This window comes from Melozone crissalis, unplaced genomic scaffold, assembly GCF_028551555.1.
Source record: "Melozone crissalis strain CALT ecotype California unplaced genomic scaffold, PUWL_Pcris_2 ptg000063l_1, whole genome shotgun sequence".
In the NCBI taxonomy this organism is placed as follows: Eukaryota; Metazoa; Chordata; class Aves; order Passeriformes; family Passerellidae; genus Melozone; species Melozone crissalis.
Window position 1 is genome coordinate 11423206 of NW_026535841.1, and position 23560 is coordinate 11446765.

At 56.0% G+C, this 23560-nt stretch overlaps 1 protein-coding gene across 3 annotated transcripts; it reads right to left on the minus strand.

Moving 5' to 3' along the window:
* Window positions 1-1389: 1389 nt before the first annotated feature.
* Window positions 1390-23517, minus strand: ACACB (acetyl-CoA carboxylase beta). 3 transcript variants are annotated; one of them, XM_054288516.1, is made up of 52 exons: window positions 23207-23517; window positions 20529-20657; window positions 19705-19843; window positions 19333-19442; window positions 19138-19219; window positions 18652-18750; window positions 18268-18377; window positions 17905-18015; window positions 17538-17747; window positions 17049-17219; window positions 16657-16818; window positions 16313-16476; window positions 15658-15808; window positions 15478-15581; window positions 14810-14891; window positions 14037-14182; window positions 13809-13959; window positions 13598-13732; window positions 13040-13186; window positions 12775-12963; window positions 12358-12458; window positions 12190-12278; window positions 11987-12111; window positions 11594-11707; window positions 11398-11511; window positions 10978-11067; window positions 10649-10884; window positions 10411-10500; window positions 9913-10009; window positions 9714-9821; window positions 9431-9534; window positions 8852-8891; window positions 8568-8783; window positions 8337-8492; window positions 7845-8048; window positions 7232-7387; window positions 6862-6984; window positions 6277-6546; window positions 5855-5952; window positions 5603-5723; window positions 5333-5443; window positions 4980-5123; window positions 4778-4898; window positions 4536-4632; window positions 4285-4381; window positions 3944-4079; window positions 3459-3636; window positions 3232-3344; window positions 2553-2707; window positions 2237-2407; window positions 1625-1761; window positions 1390-1516 (listed from the first exon to the last, which is right to left on the minus strand). In XM_054288516.1, exons 1-52 carry the CDS (start codon window positions 23309-23311, stop codon window positions 1390-1392), a joined length of 6936 nt encoding a protein of 2311 aa, XP_054144491.1. In that variant the 5' UTR covers window positions 23312-23517. The 3 variants fall into 3 exon arrangements, with proteins under 3 accessions (XP_054144491.1, XP_054144490.1, XP_054144489.1); XM_054288515.1 differs by lacking the exon at window positions 23207-23517 and adding an exon at window positions 21315-21730 and having other exon boundaries at window positions 8852-8893; window positions 9478-9534; window positions 10411-10548; window positions 10766-10884; window positions 20529-20655; XM_054288514.1 differs by lacking the exon at window positions 23207-23517 and adding an exon at window positions 21315-21730 and having other exon boundaries at window positions 3232-3374; window positions 3456-3636; window positions 8852-8893; ... (2 more) ...; window positions 10758-10884; window positions 20529-20655.
* Between the last annotated feature and the right edge of the window lie 43 nt (window positions 23518-23560).

Below are 23560 nucleotides of genomic sequence, written 5' to 3' on the forward strand. Positions count from 1 at the left end.
AGCTTTTTTCCCTTTACAGACCCCTATGGCCAAATTGAAGGTGGATCCTTGGCTCAAATCCTCCAGGAGAGTAAGAGTTTACAGGTATTTACTCTAAGAGTTTACAGGTATTTAGTGTCAGAGTTCTTCCCCTGGGCTGTCACCCTGTTCCTGAAACCCTCTGAAATGCCTGGAAAGGCTCTGGAGTGGGGACAGGGGGTGGCAGGAGGGATGTTCAGAGTTCCCCACCCCAAACAGGTCCTGTGCCACAGAGAAGGGGCTGCCCAGTGCCAGAGACACCAGGCCCTGCTCAGGACAATGACAGAAGACACAGAGGTCAGGGAGTTCCCTGGGAGCTGAGCTCACTTTATTGCCTGTCAGCAGTGACACCTTCCAGCCAGGAAGTGACCCACAAGACCCTTCCCATCCCCACCCCAGGACAGGAGACCTCCTACAGACATTGCGGGATCCCAGGAGGTGTCCAACACCTTCACCCAGGGCAATACCAGCACTGCACTTGAGCCAGCTGTCCCACCTTCCATTGCCATCCCACCTCCTCCTTTTGAGCCCAAAGTAAATCTGTGCTGGGGAAATGACACAGCCAGAGGCACTGGAAAACCTCAAATTTCCCCTCCACAACCAAGATGATCAAAGGCTACCTGAGCAGCAGGTTCCAGCAGGTGACAGCTCCCCCTGGCTCTGCTGCTTCCAAGGAGGAACCAGGTCCCTGGAGCCATCCTCCCTCCTCTCCATGCTCTGCAGGAGCCAGAAAGGACACGAGAGGCACAGCCAGGTCAGCCAAAGCCTGATGGATCCTTGGACTTTCCCAAGGGAGCAGCTCCCAGATTAGCTCACTGAGGTCTTTCCTGGACCATCAGCTACTCATGGCCACATTTTCTCTTTGCTCCCCAATGAGGGTAAGGATGACAGAAATTGCTCCTCACAATTTATAAAGCATCACTTGGAGGCTGCTTCTTATTTCCTGGTCTTGGTGCCTGGTCAGCTTGAACCCAGCCAGCTGGACACTGGCCCTGGCCAGGGGTCTGTGCCTCCAGCTCTGTCCAGTCTCATGAGATGTGTCTGACCTGGTGCTTGTTTGGAAGACCAAGGGCTGGCAACTAAAACAGGAAAATATTTTGGATTCTTTTTAAAACCATGTTCTGCACCAGGTCCAGATTCCAGGCTTGGCTCAGGACAAGTTCATCTTCTGGCAGCACCCGCAGTGCCAGAGAGGACTGCATGGATGGCAAGACCATCTCCATGGCTTAAAATACTTAAAAGCACTGGTGTCCTTTATTTAGGCACATAAGCAAGAGTCCAAGGCTTCAGTTCAAGGGCTGAGGAGCCAGGTGAGCAAGTGAGGTGTGGCTGTGTCCTGGTGCTTCTCCTACCCTGTGGTGATTGTCCAGATCAGGAGGGATCATCAGTGTCCACCCTGGACAGGAGATGGGCGACCTGGGCCTTCTGTGGGCCGGTGATGTGCTGAGCCATCTGCACGATGCAGTCCATGGTCAGCTCGGGGTTGGCCTGGAGCAAGCTGCAAGGCACAGGGCAGAGAGAGGCTAAAGTGAGAACTGTCTGGTCTCCACCAGCTGCTGTTCCCACCCCAGGGGCCCCTTCTCATCCCAGCTCCCACAGCACTCACCTCCGGATGTGCTTGAGGATGTAATCCCGCTTCAGGTACTTGATGTTCTGCCTGATGGCTGACTGGGTGCCATCCTCCTCCTGCATGTGCTTCTCCAGCCACTCCACCACCACCTGGTTGTTGTCCCAGAGGTAGCCCTGGAGAAAGCAGCACTGTGGGCAGGGGGTTCTGCTGCCTGCCCAGCCCAAGCCCCTCCCCTCCTTCCGGAGCCCCAAATCCAGGCCATGTGATTTTTCTTCCCTGACCTGCACCTATTTGCAAACCACTTAAAAGCAAAAAGGTAAAACGCGGTTCCTTTGCAGGTTCTACTTCCCGAAGCAGGCACAGGTGTGTAATTTGAGAGCAGCCCAAATGCTAAAAATCCCACTTTTGCCCTGGGAAATAAAAAATGTTAATTTGGGGACCATTTTGCCATCACTGAGCACCAGGACCCAACTGGAGTCACCTGATTTGAAGAGCCAGCCCCAGCCCAGGGCTGCTTCACCGCCCATCCTCACACATTCCCATCACACACTGAAACACCACTGAAACCTCTGAATGGTGGCAGAGCAAGCTGAGATCCCTCGGGATGCCCTGGCTGGAGGTGCCTCAGGAGGCCGGGGCTGGGGGTACCTTCTCAGCTCCTTCTGTCTCCATGAACCAGCGCCGCAGCATGGACTGGATGTGGATGTGGGTGAGCTCGCTGTTGGCCTTCAGCACCTCCCCCTTCACCATCTCCTCCAGCAGCAGCCGCCGCAGCCGCCAGTAGAGGAAGGAGCGGGCGCTCTTCCACTCCAGGATGTCCTGGGGAAACCGAGCACAGCCCGGGTTTGCCGGCGTCTGCTGGCTCCCGGCTCCGGCGGGATGGAGGGCAGGGATGCCACAGGAGAGGGATTTTCCCCCCACCTTTGCCTGTCACCTCAGGGCCCCTCCCCGGTGCCCCGCTCACCGTGATGACCCCTTTCTCCTGCATGCGGCCCGGGGTGTCGTGCAGGTCTGCGAAGCGCACGGCCACCTGGTGGTACACGGGCAGCAGCAGCTCCTCCCGCGCCTTCAGCTGCTGCTCCAGCTGCTTGCGCTGCGCCTCCGACAGCTCGGGGGAGCCTGCGGGACACAGCGGGCTGAGCAGCCCCCCGGTGATGCCACCAGGGTGTCGCCTCTATGCTGCCACATCAGCCACCGTGCCCAGTGCCATGGCTCTTTCCTTGGCACGCTGACACCAAAGTCATACAAGCCACAAAGAGGTCACACCACACTCAGTGCCTGCTACATGAAAGGGGAGATGGCATTTGCAAGGACTTTGTGGGACCATGCTGTGGCAGGCTGGAGGGACATGGGGGCAAGGAGCTCCTGATGCATCAGGAATCAATTCAACGTGGCCATGGCCATCCTTCATCTCAAAGCATGGGAGAAGACCCCAGCCCCATTTAACCCATTGATGGAGCCCCCAGGAGATACCAGGTGTTCTAAAGTACCACCACATCCTCTCAGCTCCACCAACAGAAAAGACAAAATGAGTTTTCCCAGAAGGACACTAAAGGACTCCTACTGATTGCCACCAAAGTGCTTGAGCCTCATGTTTAACTTACCACCACCAGCGTCCACAACCCAAAACTCCCTTTCCTTACCCATCTGTTCAACAAGCTCGGCATAAACTGTATCAATCCTTCTCATGGTCTTCACCAAATCCTTCTTTCTGAACTTGATCTCCACTGTTCCTCCAGGCTCCAAAATGCCTCCCCTGGAAGGGAAGTTTGGTAAAGCAAGGACCAGTATGCATGGGAGAATAAATCCTAGGACAAGATGACACACACAGGTATTTTGGATGACCCACACAAGTGTTCAGGATGCTGACCTGCTCTCCTTGTCAGCGTAGAGCTCCACGTGCAGGGGGTTGATGGTGGAGTCAATGACCACCCAGGAGCCACCGCGCAGCTCGGCGTGAGGGGGGATGTACACCAGCACCGGCTGCTTGAAGTCCCGCAGGCTGTCCACGATGAAGGCGCCAAACTTCAGCATCTGGTCGTACATGTCTGAAACACAAAGGGACTCAGGGGCTGGGTGTCACAATTGCCACTGTCCCAGCCTGCTCCCAGCTGCCCAAAGCCACCTTGTCTATTGGAGAGACAAAGCAGCCTGCAAAACCAGCCAGCAGGAAGCCACCAACCCCTGGGAGCTCTGCCCTGTGAACCCCCATGACCTCCCCAGCCCAACCCAACCCCATATCCCAGAGTGGTGCATACCCTGGTAAGCTGGGCTATCCCAGGACCCTGTAGGATGGCAGGGGTGACAGAGTTTTGTCACACACCATGGGAATGTGGGCATCCCAAGCACAGGTACCTTTCATGCCGCTGGAGAAGCCTCTCCAGTTGGCAAAGATCATCAGTGGGAGGTGCTCCCGGTTGAAGTCCTGAATGGCCTGGGCTGTTTTAAAAGCAGAGTCTGGGAACCAGACCTGTCCAGCCTGCTGGATTATCTGGAAAAGACAGTGAGCAGCTGAAACTGTGCCAGTTCTTCCTGGCATGCTGCATGAAACAGCTGCAAGAAAACAAACTGCCCCAGCACCCTTGATTTCACCTGAATTAAGGAAAATAATGCCCAAGGATCATGCTGAGCTATTACTCCTCCCTTCCCTCCAGTTCCTCTCAGATGCCACCTGGCCCCAGCTGTACCCCACTCACCTTTGCCTCTGAGTCCAGGTTGGCAGGGTCAGCAGGTATTGTCACTTCCACGGTGCGGGTCTCAACAGCGATGACACCCACAGGGAGACCTCCCAGCCTGTGGCAGGGCAGGGTGGGCTCAGCAAGGGCAGTTCCCCTCCACCCCAGCCCCACCAGAGAGCTGCTCCCTCTCCACCATCCCAAAAGCAGTGCCACAGACAGGGATTGAAGGTGAGGGGCCACACATGCAGGATCCCAGCTCCTGGCAGTACCTTGCTCTGCCAACCACCACGGTCTGAGCCCACGGCTTCATGATCTCCATGAAGCTGCCCTGGTCGAAGAAGCCACTCTGCCAGGTCCCTTTGAGAGCTGCAGAGCACAGGAAAACATGGAATGGTGCAAGGGCAAGCACTGAAAGGTTCCTGAACACCAACCCACAGCCAAGAGCATCTTCTGCACCTACAGGATGCATTTGGGAGCAGTGCTGCACAGGCTTTGGGTTGTTCTCACTTACTTGGATGGGGTCTCCCTGCCAGCATCCACCTGGGGTCATAGGGGACTTTGGAAGGGACAAAACCAATTTCTCTTTCAACAGGGTCAACTATGGCAGTGACAGGCACTGGGCTCTGGTTATCCTGTAAGGGAGACCCCGAGGGCAGGTCACCAGCCAGGTATGAGTGACATCCCCCTCCTTCCCCCCTGCAGCACCCTCCTACCTTGGGTATGTATGAGAGCCACTGCAGGATGGTGTAGACCCCCTCAAAGTCATCTGGGACAGTGACATGAGAAACACCGTTGTTGTGCATGATCTGCACTCCTCCCAGCTGGTTGTTGGATGTGTAAACCTCCCGTCCCAGCACCTAGGGAAACACAAGGGACTCTGCTGACACAGGAGCTGCTCCCTTGCTCTGTTTGTCAGCCCAAACCTCTGCACAGGCAAATTCCCTCTAGGCTGAGGCTGAATTTCCACCTCTATCCAGGCTGATGTTCCATGGGACAGGGAAGGAGCCCACACAGGTAGAGGTGAGAAGGACAGTGCCATGGAGGACATGCAGCCAGAGCTTGGTACCTTGTTGAGAGCTGTGACACCTGTGAGGATGATGTGGGAGTTCTCCACCTGGATGACACGCTGGCCCAGCCTCACCAGGTAGGCACCGATGCCGATGGCACGACAAGTCACCTGGGCACACACAAAGGGACACCTGGGGTCACTCGGGCTGCAGCACACACCTGGAGAAGGATGCTGTGAAGGGCTTGTTGCATCCTGTCCCCCCTCCCATGGTGACAAGATCCAGCAGGAGAGAGGGGAGGAGCAGGGAGGGGAAGGGCCCCACTGTACCATGCTGATGGTCACTATTTCGTCATAGGCACGGGAGGACTCCCCAGCTATGGTACCAGCAGCTCTCAGGTTTTCCACCCCAAATCCATTGTCCTTCCCAATGATGTCCAGCAGGACATACCTGCAGAGAAAGTGGAGCTGTGGTCTGGGAAGCACTCACCTGCATGATGTGCCTGGCAGGATGATGAGGTGGGAGCTGAATCCTGGTGAGTTTAGGGTGGCTCTGTGTGTCTCATGGGATATGGGACTCACCTGGACTCTCCACCTTCCTCCACGTGCTCACAGCGCACCGAGTTCATGGCGCTGATCCTCGTGTAGTCCTGGGGAGTCAGGTACAGGTACCTGAACCCCTGCAAGGAAAGATGAGAAGGATGACTTATGGAGCCCCCACACACATGATCACATGGGACATGGTCCTTTCCCAAACCTATCCCAAACCATGCTGTGCAGCAGCTCAGGGACCAGAGCTGAACAGAGCAGCCATGCCAGCACTGGCACCTTCATCTCCACGTGGGAGAAACCAAAGGAACCATCCCCATGGTGCTGGGTGCAGGCATGGCCTCAATCCCTGCTCTAATCCCACAACTTGACATCCCAGTTTAACTCTGCTCATCCCTTCCCCAGGTGGACCCTCTGCTGTTTCCTGAGCTGCAGGAGGGGAGGTGCCCACACACCTTGAAGGGCTCAGCTGGGTCCACCCAGGCCACCTGGAACATGTGTTTGATCTCCTCAGCGAAGCCGATGCGGGCACCGCTGTTGGCGGCGATGTAGATGCGCGGGATGCCCTCAGCCCGTGCCAGTTCTGAGGCCCTCAGGAACACCAGGTCCTCCTCAGGCCCAAAGGAGCCAATCTTGTGTGTGATGTCGTTGCAGATGAGCACAATGTCCCGGCCTTTGGGGTACTCAGGGGTCTTCAGCTTCATTTTGAAAGCAACCATCCCCACCTGCCTCGAAACGGCATAAGGTTACAGGGAAGAATCTCCAGAGAGTCAGAGAGTCATTTACAGAATCACAGAATTAACCAGGCTGGAAAAGAGCTCCAAGATTGCTGAGTCCAATGCTTGACTGATCACCACCTTGTCAACTAGACCAGAGCACTGAGCGCCACGTCCAAGAGACACAGGGGCTGAGCAGCAGGTGGCATTAACCAACAGACAAAATGGTTGAGGAGCATCTCCCAAGCTTTAAACACAGCCAGACTAAGACACCAGCCATTCCCACCTGCTTCCTCTGCCCAATTCCAAACAATTCCCTGCTACCTCGTTCCCTCCAGGAACCCTGTTCATCTGCACGAGGTGCCCCTGAGAGTCCAGGACCAGCTCAGTGTAGGTCATGATGTCCTTGGGATACAGGTCCGAGGAGCCCCACAGCTTGAAGAGAGCCTGTGGAGACACAGCACGTTGCTTGGAATGGTTTAGCTTGGAAGAGACCTTAAAGACCATCTAGTTTCAGAAATTCCAAGAGCTAGGAATTGGTTTAGAAATGTTTCATATAACCAAAAATGTTGGAGCTTGGGCTCTTTTTGTTTTCTCATTTGACAGCCTGAGGAGAAAGACCTTTTCCTTAGGTGGGAATATTTGGGGATAAAGAGCAGTAATTTGGAGCCTCTTTCTACTCAGCCAGACTCACCTGCCTGATCATCTCTGGGAAGTCATACACGTAGGTGGTGCCCAAGGACTGTGCCTGGAAGCGCTTGGCCTGAAGCAGGTCCTTGGTGACATAGGGGGTGTTGATGAGCATCCCATGCTGTGGCCCGTGCTTGTCCCCATACGACTGGAACATGATCTGGAGAGAAAAGCAGAGCATTGGTTGCCTTCCCTGGATGTCATGGTGACTTTTTCTGGAGCACTGCTGAGCCCTGCTTGGTCAAGGTGATTTTCCACCCTATTTTTTACTAATGAGGGGACTGCCACACTGATGTGCTGCCAGTACTAGTGACACCCTAACACTGACCATCACCTCCAGCACTCAAAACTGCCCAGCTCCACACCAGCATCAAGTCAAGGAACCCAATTAGGTGAAGCTCAGCACATTTTGAATAAAGCACCACCCCAAGTGGATGCAGACAGATGGATGAAACCAACCCAGCTGTGGGAATGCTGTTGGAAGTTTGGGAGCTCTGGGCAGACCAGCACTGCACGTTCACAAGGAGTTTTGCAGAAGCCCCCCCAAAGCTCTGCTGGAGCTGGCAGCTCTCAGGCAGCCATGGTTCTGTTCCTGCAGTCACTACTGGGTTACTCACGCTGCCAGTGCCGGGGTCCCTCACTTCCTTGTAGAGGCTGATGTCCAGGTAATATCCGGACTCGTTTGTGAGGAAGAGGCGGATGGGGATGGCGGTGGCAGTGGGCGTCAGGCGGATGTTGATCTTCACCTCAGCCTGCAGCACACGCAGCTTCCAGAGGCGGCTGCCGTAGCGCATCACCATGGAGCGCACTGACTCCTCGATCTGCACAGGGGATGGCACAAAGGGGGGGTTGGTGACCTCAGGGACAGCACTGAGCACACAGTGCCACGGCTGGAGCAGCCCTGTTGCATGTCCACCCCAAACAGCCATTTCGGATTTGCTTTGGGTGAGTCCCTTCTGTCTCTTCGTGGGCCTGGTGCTGATATCCACCCTCTCCACTAGGGACAGGGAAAGACGGTGGGGGCTGCCCATCTGTGCAGTGGTCCTGAGCACAGGGGATGACAGAGAGACTTTTCCAGGACAGAGGAAGCAGGACCCCAAGAAACACACCTTGGACGGGTCCATGATGACGGTGGGCACGAAGTTGAGGAAGATGTGGTTACAGTCGGTGCGCACAATGGTGTTGTTGAAAGCCACCTCCAGCTCATCCATGGCCTCCAGGAGCAGCCGCTCGCCCTCGTTCTGCAGGTACTCGAAGGAAGCCTCCTGTGATGGAGCAGGTGGCTCAGCAGGGGCCAGGCCACCCCCGCACCCTCACTGTGCCCCAGGGTGCCACCCTGCCTTGGTGATGAGGTCGGAGTGGCGCACGATGGCGCGGATGAAGAAGCGGTAGTCGGTGGCCTCGGTGCCCGCCTGAACCTTGGCAGCCCCCAGGTACAGGTGCATCTTGTGGTTGGCACAGGGGATGGCCGTCAGGTCGAAGTTGCGCATGCGGCTCAGCTCCAGCTGGAAGGCGAGCGCCGGCTCCAGGTGCCGGTAGATCCGATCCTCTGCGAACTGCCGGGCACAGCCGTGAGCCAGGGTCAGGCTGGCGCCACGCTGGCACCGCTCCCATGGGATCTTACCTCGTCCCTGGCTCTGAACGTGAAGAACTTTGGGAATTCTCTCTGCAGCAAAAGGGAGAGAGAAGGCAATGTGAATAGGCCTGGCCCACAGAGGATTGTTGATTCTCCATTGATTGATTCTCCATTAAAAAAAAACTTCGCAGGATTTGTTCTCCCCCAAAGGGAAAAGGGCTGGGAGGGATTGATTAGATTGGATTTTAGGAAGGAATTGTTCCCTGTGAAGGAGGTGAGCCCTTGGTACAGGCTGCCCAAAGAAGCTGTGGCTGCCTCATCCCTGGAAGTGTCCCAGGCCAGGTTGGAGAGGGCTTGGAGAAACCTGGGACAGTGGAGAGTTCCACCTCATGGCAGGGAGTGGAACAGGAGGAACTCTAAGGTCCCTTCTCACCCAAACCACTCTGGGCTTCTACTCTGTGATGGCTTCTAAAGGCACCTTAAAGCTATGGAGTGGCTCTGCAGGAATCACGTTACTGGAAACATGAGCAGGATAAAGGATTATACAGGAGATGAATCTCTCATTGAATTGCTCATTAATTAATTCCCAGCTCCTGAAGCACAGTGGGTCCATCCATCACTCAGTGCTGTGTCTGCAAGGTATTTATAGATGTCAGAATCTGAGCTGCACTCACCTGCTGGGCAATGAGGAACGTGATTCTCCGGAGACCATGTTCAACGAGGATCTTTTTCTACACAGAAACAGAAAATGCCGCCAGTTAAGAGAGCTTAAACATCTCCACCAAGGGAGCAAACAAAACCTAAACTGCAGCATTTTGGGGTGCACTGCGTGGAGAGGAGGCAGTGTCCTTGGGTACAGTGTTCTGGCTTGCAGAGTTTACAAAAAGAGGGTCCAGCCCCAGCAACAAACCTTGGACTGGGCAAAGGCTCTGAAGATGGGCACCAGCTTCTCATCTTCCGCGTGGTCAGCTGAGCAGAGCGCGATGTTGAGGATGTGGATTGGCTCCTCATGGATGTTCTGGCAACAAAACCCTACAGTCAACCCTGGTCAGCAGCATCAGTGCTGTCCCAGCACCACCTGGGGACACCAGCAGCAGCTTCATGCCTACCTTGGTGTCCTCCTCATCGTAGGTGGTGGCCTGTGCATCACTGAGGAGCCCACTGTCCGACGAGTTGGAGAAGCACCAGATCACTTCATCAAAGTTCCTGCCCAAACAGCAGAGGTGGGGTCACAAGCCAGCATGTTGTGCCCACCTCCTGCCTGAAGGGACAGCGCCAGGAACCCACTGTGACAGCGTGACAGAGACACAGGTACCAGCACAATGGCCCCACCATCCCACAGCAAACCCACAGCTTAAGAAATGCAGCTTTGGGCTCTGCTGCATTAATGTTTAAATATAAGCTGTGCCATGTAAGTTTTCCCCACGTTCCTCGTGTCCCCACAAGGTAAATGTTGTACTGAGAATACCCAGTCTGCAGCTACGCTGGGAACTGGAGCTGCCTCTAACACCACCCAGCTGCCCCCAGCTGTGGCTCTTCCACCCCAGTTTGCTCTCCAATGACCCAAAATGCACAAACACTGGCCAGGTGTGTCCCTGCACCCCCACCTTTTGAAGTCCTCAAATCTGCGGAAGGCCACCATGACTCCCATCCTCTGGCTCCCGGGGCAGAAGCCGCTGTCCATGAAGAGCTCAGTGCTGTGCCGGGCCAGGTCAGGGTTGGTGATGCTGACAGGGATGGATATCCTGCCATGGGGAGCAAGTGTCAGCTCTGGGGAAGGCACCATGTGGGACCACACAGCTCCCATAGGAGACCTTGACCTGGAGAGGGCTCATCCTGCTCCACAGGTAATGGGACAGTGTGGTGGCAGCACCCACTTTGCGCAGAGGGGATGATACAAAGCTTTGTGAAAGGCTTTGTGTCCAGGGCACCAGGACAGGTGTGTGGCAGGGACCCCTGTACCTATTGGGGTGGGAGCAGGGCAGCATGAACTGGAACTCCACGAGGCAGGTGCCATCAGAGAGCTGCTGGTGCTGCAGGCTGTGCAGCTCATAGGCGATGTACCCCCGCCGCACGTACACCTGTGAGGGGACACAGGAGGTGCCACCTTGCCCCTGCCACCCCTGGGCCCCCCATGCCACCCTCAGGCCCCCTGTGTTCCTCCCAGGCCTCACCTCTAGCGCTGCCATGCGCACCACCCTGTTGGTGTGGTAGAAGAACACGGGGAGCACATCAAAGATGGAGGTTTCTGACAGGATCAGTTTCTGTGGGAAGAAAGGAAAATTTAGGGCAAGGACGAAGTGAGACTTCCCTGCTCCATTTAAGTGCAGGACTGGTCACCAGGGTGCCATGGAATACCCAGCCCACTATGGGGAAACCAGAAGAGTCAGACATGGATCCACACATCTGTTCCCTCTCAAATGGAACATGGAGCAATGCATAGGGACTGCGGTGCACCCCCTCCTCTCCTCCACACAGCCACTACAGTAAGGTTTTGAATGATTTTTAGTTGTTTTAAAGACTAAATCACTTGCAGCCAGATCCCCATCCCGAAGCCACCCAAATTCCCTCTGGAAAAACACACAATTCCCAACCTTCAGGTTCTCAGGGCAGTACTCATGTCCGTACATGTCGATAGCAGAGATGAAGATGGACTCAACCTGGTTGTGCCGCAGCTCGTAGGAGGGCATGTGAGAGGCAATGAGCACCTGCCAGGGGAGAGAGGAGCTGGGAGCATGGGGGACAGGGATGGGGACAGGAATGGGGTGGCACTGCATGGTGCTGGCTGACCTGCCGGGCTCTCAGTGCCACTTTGGAGTGCTCGGTCTTGCTGAGCTGTGTCAGCTCATGGAGGATGGTTGTCAGCTCATCTGTCAGTGTGGGGTCACGGCCACACAGCTGGTCCTGCAAGGTCACAACCACCATGGCTCAGCTCAGGCTCCTCACTTTGTGGGATGGCTTCGTCCTGCATCCCAGCCCCGTGCAGCCAAAGGGGACAAGACCCAAGGGACTAAAATGGGCTCTCTTTGACCCAAGCATAGTCACGAAACACCACAGAGGGAAGATAATTAAAATAAACCGATAATGAGGCACAAATGGACACTTCAAACAATGCAGAGCTGCCTTGACTCTTCCCTGCCACCAGCCTTTGCTCCTGGGGTCTCAGGCACAGGCTGTACTCACAATTAACATGATCACCAGCTGGTTCTTCTTGGCCACCTGGGCATGGGAGAAGATGCTCTCCACCACGGGGGTCATGTTGGGTTTGCACTGCTCCCGCAGGCTGATGACACACTTGTCATAGTGAGCTGTGGGGCAGGGTCTGGTGAGCCCTGCAGCTCCTCCAGAGAGCCCTGCAACTCCCTCAGAGAGCCCCAAGCCCTCACCATGCTGGAACTGTGTCTCCACTTGCAGGTAGCGCCTGAGCAGGTCCAGCACCACTGCCTTCATGTAGCCCCGGATGCCGCTGCGATACCTGGGGAGCAAAGAGCCCATCATGCTGTGAGGAGGTGGCTGTGGGGGGACATGGGGGTCACAGACAGTATGGGGCTCACCTCTGCACCAGCTGCACCAGGCTCTGGGTGTTCATGAAGAAGACCTCCCGCTCAGCCTTCCTCTGCAGCGTGGCTGCATGGGTGTCCAGCACGTTGGCGATCTGTGGGGAGAGGGGACAGGGTCCAGGGTGGCTCAGGGGCACGAGGCTGCCATCTCCCCTTTGCTTACTCCACCTAGAGCCTTTCCCTTGACTTTTTTTTCCCAAAGTGAAAAATGCAAAGTGACAAATTAATATAAAAAAGAAAGGCACACACAGAAGCCAATACACATACAAAACCAAACACACATACAAAATATAAACCTCCACATATTTCCCTCACTCATTTCATTTGTTATAAAATCTTGGCTGCACAAACTGAGGCAGGAGCTCCCAGCTGGCTCCAGTGCAGAGGATGTGAGTCCCCTTTGGCACTCACCTGCTGGCTGGGGAAGCGGCAGAGCACGGAGGTGATGTTGCTGGCGTACTGCGCCATCACCTTCCGGATGGACTTCTCCACAGCCAGTGGGATCCGTCCCGAAATGCTCGTCATGATCTCCTGCAGCTCCAGCAGGGGCAGGGCAGGGTCCCGCAGGGTCTTCATCAGCTGTGCCACCCACTCCTTCACCTGCAGGAGCAGAAGATGGTGCTGCTGGACCTGCCCTCGTGGCAACTGGGTGGAACCCATGGTGCCTGGCACCCACCTTGGTCGTGAAGTAGGGCTCAGGCAGGCAGTAGCCGTTCATGACGTTGGTCAGGTTGTCCAGAACGTTGCGCAGAACCTGGTGCTGCTTCTCACCAGTGATGGGGAGGGTCTGCTGGGCTGGGAGTCCCCCTGTGAATGGATTTGCCTGGAGAGGGCAGAGGGAGGTGGGCTGAACTGTTGTTGTTGTCAGAAACAGAGCTCCTGAGAGCTGCAGCTGCCCCAGAAACCCAGCACAACCCAGCTTTGTGTCAGGTATGAAGAAGCACCTGACATTGAGCATAGTGGATCTACCAGAGTCTCATGATGAAAATAACACGGAAAAACTGGAGATTTTAGTGCTATAAATGCACTTTTTAGTGCATCTGAGCTCCTACACATCGAGGAAGCAGAGTGGAGCAGCACTTGAACCCAAAGACAACCCAAGGACATGGCATGACCTTCACTGTGATGCTCCACTAGAGCAGCTCCTCCATTTTGTCTCTTGTCTCCTAGGGAGCATTCCCAGGATGCCAACTGGGAGCTGGCAGGAGGGGATGGCAGCCCCTAGGAGACTCACAGGCTTCACTTTGGAGGGATCATCGAGCTGGAGGCGGGCAATGAGACAGCCAGCCTCCAGCAGCGTTCCCGGCCGCTTGACGTAGTTCAGCTTCCCTGCCTCCTCCACCGTCAGCGTCATGATGATCTTCATCACCTGGGAAGGAAGAGACACAGTCACCGAGCCAGCAGCACCAAAAATTCTGCTCCTCCAGCTCTTCTGCAAAGCTCACCTCGATCTCTGCATAAACCTTCCCCTCATCCACGTGGCCGCCGTCCTCCACCATGTACTGCAGCAGCTTCCCCGCGCACGGAGAGCGCAGCACCGTCGGGTCCTTCTCCTTCTCGAAGGTGCACGTTTTGTTGCCGATGGTGATCCGGTACCTAAGGGACAGGGAAAGGTGTCACCAGCCAGCTGGTGGCCATCGGGGAGGGGGGATGGTAGCCCTGGCAGGGGGTACCTGTCGATCTCCTCTTTCATGTAGGTGGTGTAGCTGCAGCCATCGTAGGAGAGCAGCAGCCCCCCGTCGTTGAGGCGGTGCACGTCGATCTCAATGTGCGTGCGGTTCATGATGACCACGTAGGTGCTCAGCGACTGGCGGGCCACCTGCGGGCAGGGGACACCATCAGTGCAACCCCAAAACACACTGGACAGCAAGGCTGGGGGCTGGGGGGGCACCTCCCCATGGGCTGCTCCCATGGGATGGGGCTGTGCTGGCAAGGCAGGAGGCACAACCTCAGGCTGCACCCAGGAGCTGTTCAACTCTGCCCAGAGCTGGTTTAACTCACAGCCCAGAACTGGTTTAACTCAACTCACAGCCCAGAACTGGTTTAACTCGCAGCCCAGAACTGGTTTAACTCAACTCTGCCCAGAGCTGGTTTAACTCGCAGCCCAGAACTGGTTTAACTCAACTCACAGCCCAGAGCTGGTGCAACACATGGCTCACCCACTTTCATCGTGAGTAAGGAGTTTTTCATGAAGTCCAACTAATTTGGTTTAAAAGCAAGAAAACGAAGTCCCTTAATAACTCAGGGCAACGGGGTGTATGAAAATGTTTGTCAGGTTAAAATGAGGTTATTAAGGTTATGAGGTTATTAAGCTCATTTTTATGTTGCCCATTTTTAAAGGACAGCTCTGTGTTTATTTCAGTTTTCTCCCCTGGGACAGAAGCATGTCCCTGACCCCTTGAGAAGCACTGTGGCTGATTTGGGGGGAGCACAGCCCTGTCCTCACCTGCAGAATGTACTTCACACCCTCATAGAGGAGCTCCACATCGACAATGTTCAGCAGAGAGGCTGCTGGCAGCACCTGGCCCCTGAAAAACAATGGAGGGATCAGGCCCCAGGGCATTCCCAGCCTCTCCAAGCCTGTGGGATGTCAGCAGTGCTCCCAGTCCTGGTGGGAGGGCACAATGGTGACCAGAGGGGACAAGTGTCAGCTTTAAGTGACCCACATGAGCACCATGCACAGCCAGGTCTGGAGGGAGGCCAGGCACTGGGAAAACACTCAGATAAGGCACATGGGAGAGCCCTGGGAGGCCTCCAAGGCTGGAGGAATAACCTTGATACTCAACAACAAAAGCAAACTGCAGAGCCAAGCCACTTCCCCTTGAAAACTGTTTTCCCAGCCAGTGGAAGCCTTTCCTACTGTCCAGACAAACTGATAGCTGAGGATCCAGATACTCCTGTCCCTGCCTATCACAGCACTCACTACTGTCACTGAACTTGTAAAGCAAAACTGGAAGGAAGATGCCCCAGAACAACACTTAGGTCTCCATTGTGACTGCCCCAATCCTGGAATTCCTCAAGGCAAGGTTGGATGGGGCTTGGAGCAACCTGATCTGGTGGAATCAGATGATTCCACATGACTGAGCCCCCCCCTGTGCAGCCCCCACTCCGCACCTCTCCAGGGTGTGCAGGAAGTCACTCATGCACGTTCTGAAAGCAGCATCTGCCACATTCAGGGCACCACAGACAACCCCCAGCATCGTGTCTGGCTTCTCTGCCTGTGGGGGCAAAAACAACAGGGTTTGGGTTTTATCCCGAGGGAGGGGAGTGGTGACCCCAGGGCATCACCCCCACCTGCACTTTCTCAGCAATCAGGTGGTCCAGCCAGCCCGTGTGGATCTCGTTGTTCTGGAAGCTCTCTGTCTCCAGCAGCTTGATCAGGTACTCCACCGTGGTCCGGAAATCCCCACGGATAGACAGCTCCTTCAGGGCCACCACCATGTTCCTTTCAGGGAGAAAAGTCCTTCATTAATGACTGAGAAGGTGGCACTTGGCTCCCAGCAGAGGGAACTGGGGAGTTTCAGGGCCTAGGATGATGAGCTCCTGAGCCCCCAGCACCTTTATAGCCACTGCATGATTTGGGTTGGAAGCGACCTTAAAAATTCTCTTGTTCCACCCCCTGCCATGGACAGGGACACTAGATCAAGTTACTCCAAGCCCCATCAGCCTGTCCATGAAACTGCTGCTCAGTTCCTGATGGACACTGCTGCTCATGGGCACTAAGTAATGCTCAGCAGATGGCTTCAACATGCCCTTGAGAAACAGGTGGATGAACTGGGGCTGTAGCACCACCACAGTCCAGAAAATTCTGGCTTTGGCCAGACAGACAGGTGCTTAGCACAGCAGCACCATTCTGGTTCTGTCAGATAAAAACCACTTTTCCCAGCTCACACACCAACTGTGACTCCTCCCAAGGCACACGCCCTCCAACTCATCCCACCACACTCACGAGGTGGCCTCCTCCCGGTTCTCTCCCCATGAGAAGCAGTGTCCAAACTGGGAATCAGCAAACTCGTGCAGCCCCCCAGCTGCTGCCACGCTGAAGTAGCCCCAGACGTTCTTGCTGCTGCGGAAGTTCAGCTCCTGCACCGTCCCCGAGCTGGGCTTGAAACCCTGAGCCAGAACAGAGCAGAGATGGAGGAACCAGGATTGAGAATCCTGCAGCAAGACAGGGAAGGGGAACCCCCATGGATTGCACCAATCCCATGAACACTGTCTGGCTGGGGAGGGCCATGCCCAGCTCAACCCCACGGGTGGCAGAGTCCCTTTGTCTCCACCCCAACCGCAGCTCACCTCCTCGGGGTTCTCGCTGGTGATCCGGGCAGCAATGACGTGGCCCCTGGGCACGGGGGGGTTGGAGGGGCTGTGGAAGGAGATGGGGGTGTCCCCCCAGGGGCTCTCCCCATACAGCACCCGGATGTCTTTTATCCTGTGCAAGGGGATGCCCATTGCAATCTGCAGAGAGACAAAGGCCTGAGCTGCCAGGGAGACACCGACAGAATCTGAATGGAGAGTTCCCAATGGGAAGCCAGAGTAGAAGGAAAGCTGCCACACCTCTTTCACCTGCACCCTCCGTGCTGGGATATGGGGCAGCTTCCCTCTGCCAGGCCCCAGCCCAGTGCTCCTCCCTAAACACCCAAACTGCCTCCTCCGACACCCCTGGAGTGAGCCCTGTGTGCAGCTACCTGCAGCTGGGCAGCCGGGAGGTTCACGTCCGCCACCATCTCCGTGCACGGGTGCTCCACCTGCAGCCGGGGGTTCAGCTCCAGGAAGTGGAAGCTGCCGTCCTCCCCGTACAGATACTCCACGGTGCCCGCACTGACGTACCCAACCATCTGCGCCAGGCGGACAGCGCACTGCGGGAGAGGGAAACACCTGGGTCATGGAATCCTGGCTGGGAAGGGACCCGCAGGATCGGCATCCAGCTCCTGCTTGTGCAGAGGACACCCCCAAAACCCCACCGTGTGCCTGGAAGTCCAAACGCTCCTTGGACTCTGGCCCACTTAGGGCTGTGATCACTTCCGTGGGGAGGCTGCTCCTGTGCCCGACCACCCTGGGCAGGGAGTCCTGCTCAGCACAGGATCCCTCCCTTAAAACCCCAATAAACCCAGCCCAGTTTCCCATTAAAACTGGGAAATCCAGCCCTCAAACTGCCCTTAGATCAGGCTACCCACCTTCTCCATCATCTCGGTGACAGCGGGGGCAGCGATGGTGGCGGGTGCCTCCTCAATGATCTTCTGGTGGCGGCGCTGGATGGAGCAGTCGCGGCTGAAGAGGGAGATGGCGTTGCCGTACTCATCTGCCAGGACCTGCACCTCCAGGTGCCGAGCGTGCTGCGCCAGCTGCATCAGGAAAATGGGGGATCCGGGCGCCTCCGCCTGCACCTGCGGCGGGAGGGAGGGTCCTGCTCTGGCGTCGCCCCCCGAAATTCATCCCAGGACAGAGGCAGAGGTGCGGCAGGAAGTGGGAGGTGCCCCGGGTGGGAGCAGGACCCTGCCAGGATGGGACAGGAGCAGGGATGGGGTTCCAGGCACCTCTCACCTGCCGGAAACTGGCACTGAATTCCTCTGCTGCCTCCACTTTCCGGATGCCTTTGCCCCCGCCGCCTTCTGCTGCCTTGATCATCAGGGGGTAGCCGATCCTCGTGGCCACCTGAGAGGGTCAGGGCTGGGGTGGCTGTAGTGTTTTGGACCCCAGCACACCTCCCTGACAGCCCACAGAATTCCAGGCATCCCTGAGCAGGGTTATCCCAAGTGACATTCATTCAGTGGGACAAACTGCTGCTGGCACAGCCTTGTGTCACTGTGGTGTGTGCTGGGAGGCCAGAAGGGCCAAGGCAGGCAGGCTCTGAGGAGGAACCATGGTGGGCAAGAGATAAGGAGCTGCCTACATGCTCAGCTTTACCTCCAGGCCTTCCTCCACGTCCTTCACACAGCCCTGTGCATACGTCTCCAGGGGGATGCTGATGGTCTGCTGCTGATTCTGGTCCTCCTCAGACCACTGAGCCACCAGACCTGCAGATATGGCCAGGGCTGTGGTCACCACCAGGGTGGCACAGCTGGGGTGGCATGCTGGGTGTGCCCAGGGAGCTGAGGGTTCCATCATTTCCCTTGTTTCCTTGCACTTCATCTCCAAAATCCCCCTACCCGAATCAGCCGCTGCAATGGGCTCCCCAATATGTGTGGCCAGATGGAGCAAGGACCCCCATCCTGGTGCTTGTTTTGGGGGCAAGGAGAGGCAGGGAAGAGGGGAGCAGGGAGAGTGTGGGGGCTGTGAGGAGGCACTCACCACTCCCACTCCACGGCAGGGTGGGGATCTCCAGGGTCTGAGCCACGATGGTGGAGGCAACTTTGTCCCCCAGTGCCCACATGGCATCACTGGGGGGACCTTTGGAGAGGGAGAGAAGAGCTGAGGGGGTGCTCAATCCACCAGCCCATCCCCACATCACTGAGTTGGCCCAACAAGCCTTCTGCAAGTACTGGGGATGCAGGAAAGGAACCTCCCCAAACCCACTGCCCAGCTCAGGACCAGGAATCCCACCAGGTCTGCTCCCACCCAATGTTCCTCTGTGAACACTGCATCAGCCTGAACATTACAGGGAAAACCCAGAAAACAGCAGGATTCCTGCCCCAGGAAACCAGCCTGAGGACTGCCACTCCATGTGCTGGGCATGCCAGAGGCACCAAAGGGGCATTCCAGTGCAGTGTCCCTGGCAGGGACTGTGAGTGCACACACCAGCCCAACAGCCAGCACAGAAAAGCAGTGACACCTTACCTAGGAAAGCTATCCCGTTTTTCTGCAGCAGCTCTGGCAGCTTGTGGTTCTCCGAGGCGTGTCCCCAGCCAGCCCACACCGCCTGGCACAAGGAGAAGCAGCAGTGGGTGGCATCTCCCACAGTGCCCAGCTCCTCAGCACACAGGGACATCACCCCCCTTGCAAGGAGGTGGGAGACACACAAATGCTCATTACCTGGACTGGGATCCGTTTGGAAATGTCCACAATCAGCTCCACGTTGGCGTAGTTGTTGTTGTTCGTCCCTCCAGGGACTGGCACGTAGTGATCTGCCATCTTGATGTACTCTGCAAGAGAGCACGGGGAGGTGGTGAGAGCCAGATCCCTGAACCAGATCCCTGAGCCAGACCCCCGAGCCAGATCCCCCTCCCAAATCCTCCATCCTAGGGAGGCTGGAGCAGGGAAAAATTTACTCCTGGATTTGGCTGCGCAGGAGTAAACTGTGTGACTCCAGTCTGTGCAGAACCCTCACGTGCCAGGCAGGAAAGGGCTGCCCCGCCTCAGCCACAGGTAGGGAACCTCCTTTTTGGGGATATTTTCAGGAATTACCTGCGTTAGCCTTGAGGTCCTCGGGGGTGACCATGACCACGAAGCGAATGGCGCGCTCGTTGCGGAACATCTCGTAGGCCCAGCGGCGGATGGAGCGCATGCACTTCACAGCAGCGATGCCATTGTTGGCAATGAGGACCTGGGGACACAGGGACAGGGGGTGGCAAGGTGAACCCTGGCCTTGCTACCCCCAGGGATGGCAGTGTGTGGTAATGCTCCTCACTCAAGGTCACCAAATCTGGTAACGTTCCTCACTCAGGGTCACCAAATGTAGGAATTGCGAGCATCCCCGACATGGGAAGAGATGAGAATCTTGACTCCATGTTTCAGAAAGCTGATTTATTATTTTATGATATATATATTATATTAAAAGAAAATGATATATTAAAACTATGCTAAAGAATAGAAGAAAGTATTTCATCAGAATGCTTAAAAGGAATAGAAAAGAATGACAATAAAATCTTGTGATTGCTCACAGCCTTGACACAGGTGGCTGTCATTGGTCATCAAGTAAAAACAATTTCACAAGCTGGGTAAACAATTCTCCAAATCACATTCCAAAGCAGCAAAACATGGAGAAGCTGAAGCTTCTCAGCTTCTCAGGAGAAAAGATCCTAATGAAAGGATTTTTCATAAAATATGTCTGTGACAGCAGTGCAGGGGCAAGGGGTAAGTGTGGAGCAAAGCAGGGGGAGTGTGTCAATCAGGAGCTGCCATTGCTCCAAGCCTGGCAGACACAGGAGATTTGGGCAGTGCTCAAAGATGTCCCTGTGAAAAGCAGTGACCCCCTAGCCAGGCACAAGCAGGGATGTGTGGGGACAGACCTTCTCGATGACACGGTTGCCCCCAAAGCGGGTGACGAATTCGGCTGGGGAGGCAACAGAAAAATCCCGCTGCAGGTCCATTTTCCTGCGGGTCCTCTTCGTCAGGCTCAGCCCCGACATGCTGGGCCTGTGGTGGGATGTGGTGGCTGTCACTGAGCCCAGGGCCACCCCAGAGAGCCCAGAGCCATTCCAGTGAGCCCTCCCCCAGCCCCAAACCCCCTGCAGAGCCTGTCCTGCAAAGGTCACCAACCATATCTACAATGTGACTCAGGAAATTCTTTATTTGTGGAAGGATGGAAGAATAGCACGGATACTGCTGGCAGCACCACCTCAAACCCTGCGTGGCAAGAGCCACCGTCGGGCTGTCGAGTGTCACAACATGTCCCTGCAGCTAAAGGTTTGTTATTTTTAGCCAGAGTGGAGCAGCTGGAGGAGGCAGGCAGCAGCATTTGGCTTCCAAGTTGTTTCTTCTGGATATATCAGCTGTGCTCCCATGGGAGCTTCCCAGTGAGCTGCCCCACATTCAAACTAGAGATTTTGGAGGGCACCCCCTGCCCTGCTTCTTGCAGGTGGCACTGCTGTCACACAGCCAAGGACACTCACTGGCTCTGCTCCCTCAAAGGGACCAGGATTGGGGACATCACCTTGTGGTTCCGAGGAGCACCAGCACATGTGCACTCCAATTTTATTTACCAACAGCAATGTACCCACCACAAGCACCCACCCTCCCTAACTGGGACATCCTTATCCGACCACGCTCCGACCATCGGGGGTTGCCATCCATACCTGATGCCGCCGCTGGGCTCCAGAATGTCGCTCACGGTGGTTGGCTCGGGGACGGTACCGGCCACCCCGGCCAGGCTGCTGCGCCGCCGGCCCACCCTGAAGGCCGTGGCCATCAGCTCATCATCGGAGGAGTTGTCGTCGAAGGAGCCCAGCACGAACTTGGCGAGGGCCGGGCGGCGCAGCGCCGCGGGGTTGTACACGGCGAGCTGCTCCTGCTCCGAGCCCGCCCGCCCGGCCCGCGGCGGCGGCTGCCGGCCCGGGGGGCTCTGCCGGCCCGGGAGGCTCTGCTGGACCGGGGGGCTCGGCCTGGCTGCGGGGCTCTCCTCCGGCTCCTTCTGCTGCTCGCACCGAGAGTTGGACATTTTGGCCCAAAGGAGCAGCAGCAGAGCGAGCAGGAGAAGCGCTGCCAGCAGCATTCACGGGCCCTGGGGGACACAGAGCACGGCGGTCGCGGCTGTGCCGCTGAAACCACGGCCCCGTCCCGCAGCGCCCGGTGCCGGCCGCCCTCAGCCGGAGCGGAGCCCCGTGAGGAGCCGGGGGGTGACACGGCCTGGCCTGCCCGGGCCTCACAGCACCCTCAGGATGGCGGTTCCTCACACGGGGCCGCGTTGAACGGGACCGCCGAAGCGCGGTGAGTGCGGCGGATTATCCCCGTCAGAGTGGGCATGGGGGTGAGGGAAAAGCGCCTCACTTTCCCCTCAGCCCTCTCCCTTCCCTCAGCCCCCCCAAGCTCCCCTCAGCCCTCGCCCCCTCACCATGGCTACCAGCCCCGTGCCCCCTCCTCGCCAGACCCCGCCGGTCACGCCGGGCTCCCGGGTCACTGCAGTGTCACCGGTCGGTCCGTGTGTCCATCTGTCCCTCCCCGCTATCCCCGGGCCGGAGCCCACGCGGTGCCAGGGCCACCCCCAAGGGAAGCACGGGCCCCCCTCCCTGCCCGGCTGTTCCAGTTTGGTCTCGCACGTGACGGTCACGTCAAGCAGAAATATTTCGCCGCTAACGTGTCTGGAAAAGTTCTGCTGGAGATGAGGGTGGAGGGAGGGAGGGGGACACCCGATCCTTGGGGGACAAAGGTGCCCTGGCCCTGTGCCTGGTCACGGGGATGAGGACAAGGACACGCTCATGGGTTTGGTTCCCTGGGGGGAACAGGGACTCCCCATTCCTCCCTCCCCGAGTTAAAATACCCATGCAAGATCATGTAAACAAAGTCATTTTTATTTAAAAAAACACACTGCGGGAAAAAAACCCCAAGCAAACAACATATACAGCAAGGCCACAGACAGTGTAAATTCACTGGTGATAGTGTTAGCTCAGAGAGAACACCAGAGGAAGGGTAACAAGGATATTCTATAAAAACTGGTGTGATTTCCAAAAAAAAGTAAAAGCTCTTCATTTCCATTAAAGGAATTACAAAGTCGAAGATGGGCTGGAAACCCAGGAGTATGAAGTCAACACCTCTCCCTCCTGGAAATCCTGACAGTTATTGCCAACAGTAGGTGGAAACTTTAATTTTCTCCCAAAACGGCAAAGCACAAAGTTCCCTCTTTTAAGATCTTAAAAAGATCTGAAGTAATTTGCAACTATCAGTCCCTGAATTGGGAGATGTCAATGAACAAACCTTCACTGCTGCTATCAGCAAATACCCCCAGGTCCTTGGTCAGCACAGCTCACCTGTCACCCAGGTGATTCCACACCCAGGAAGAAACTAAAACCTTTGGATTTTCCTGTCTAAATGCCAACAAAAAATACAAAAGCATTTCCAAGGGTCTTGGTCACAGCCTCCCTGTGGCAGAAGGGAGAATTTATCTCAAAATCTTGAGATCATGGACACACCAAGCAACACTCCTGACCCTGTATTTTCTTTACAGCCTTGAGAAGCCATTTGTGTCATAAATCTGTAGCAAAAAGCTAAAACCAAAAGCCTTTTCCTCCCATGGAGACAGCTCCATTCCCCCTAAAGAGGCAAACTGGATTTGTGTGGGATGGAGGAAGCAGAGCATGCACAAAAGCTGAGCAGCTCAGTAAGAACTGACATCCCTTCACCAGAGTCTGAAAATAAATTCTCATTGCCACAAAGACCACAAATTAATACACAACTCTGGTATGTGGGGTCTTTTGTTTTGCTTCAAACCAGGCTAAGATCTGTTCCAGCAGCAGAGCTGTCCAAACACTCCCACATGCTCTCAGAAAATAAACATTACAAACAAAAATATAATCATCTCTGAAAGTTTGGAAATTGATCAACACCC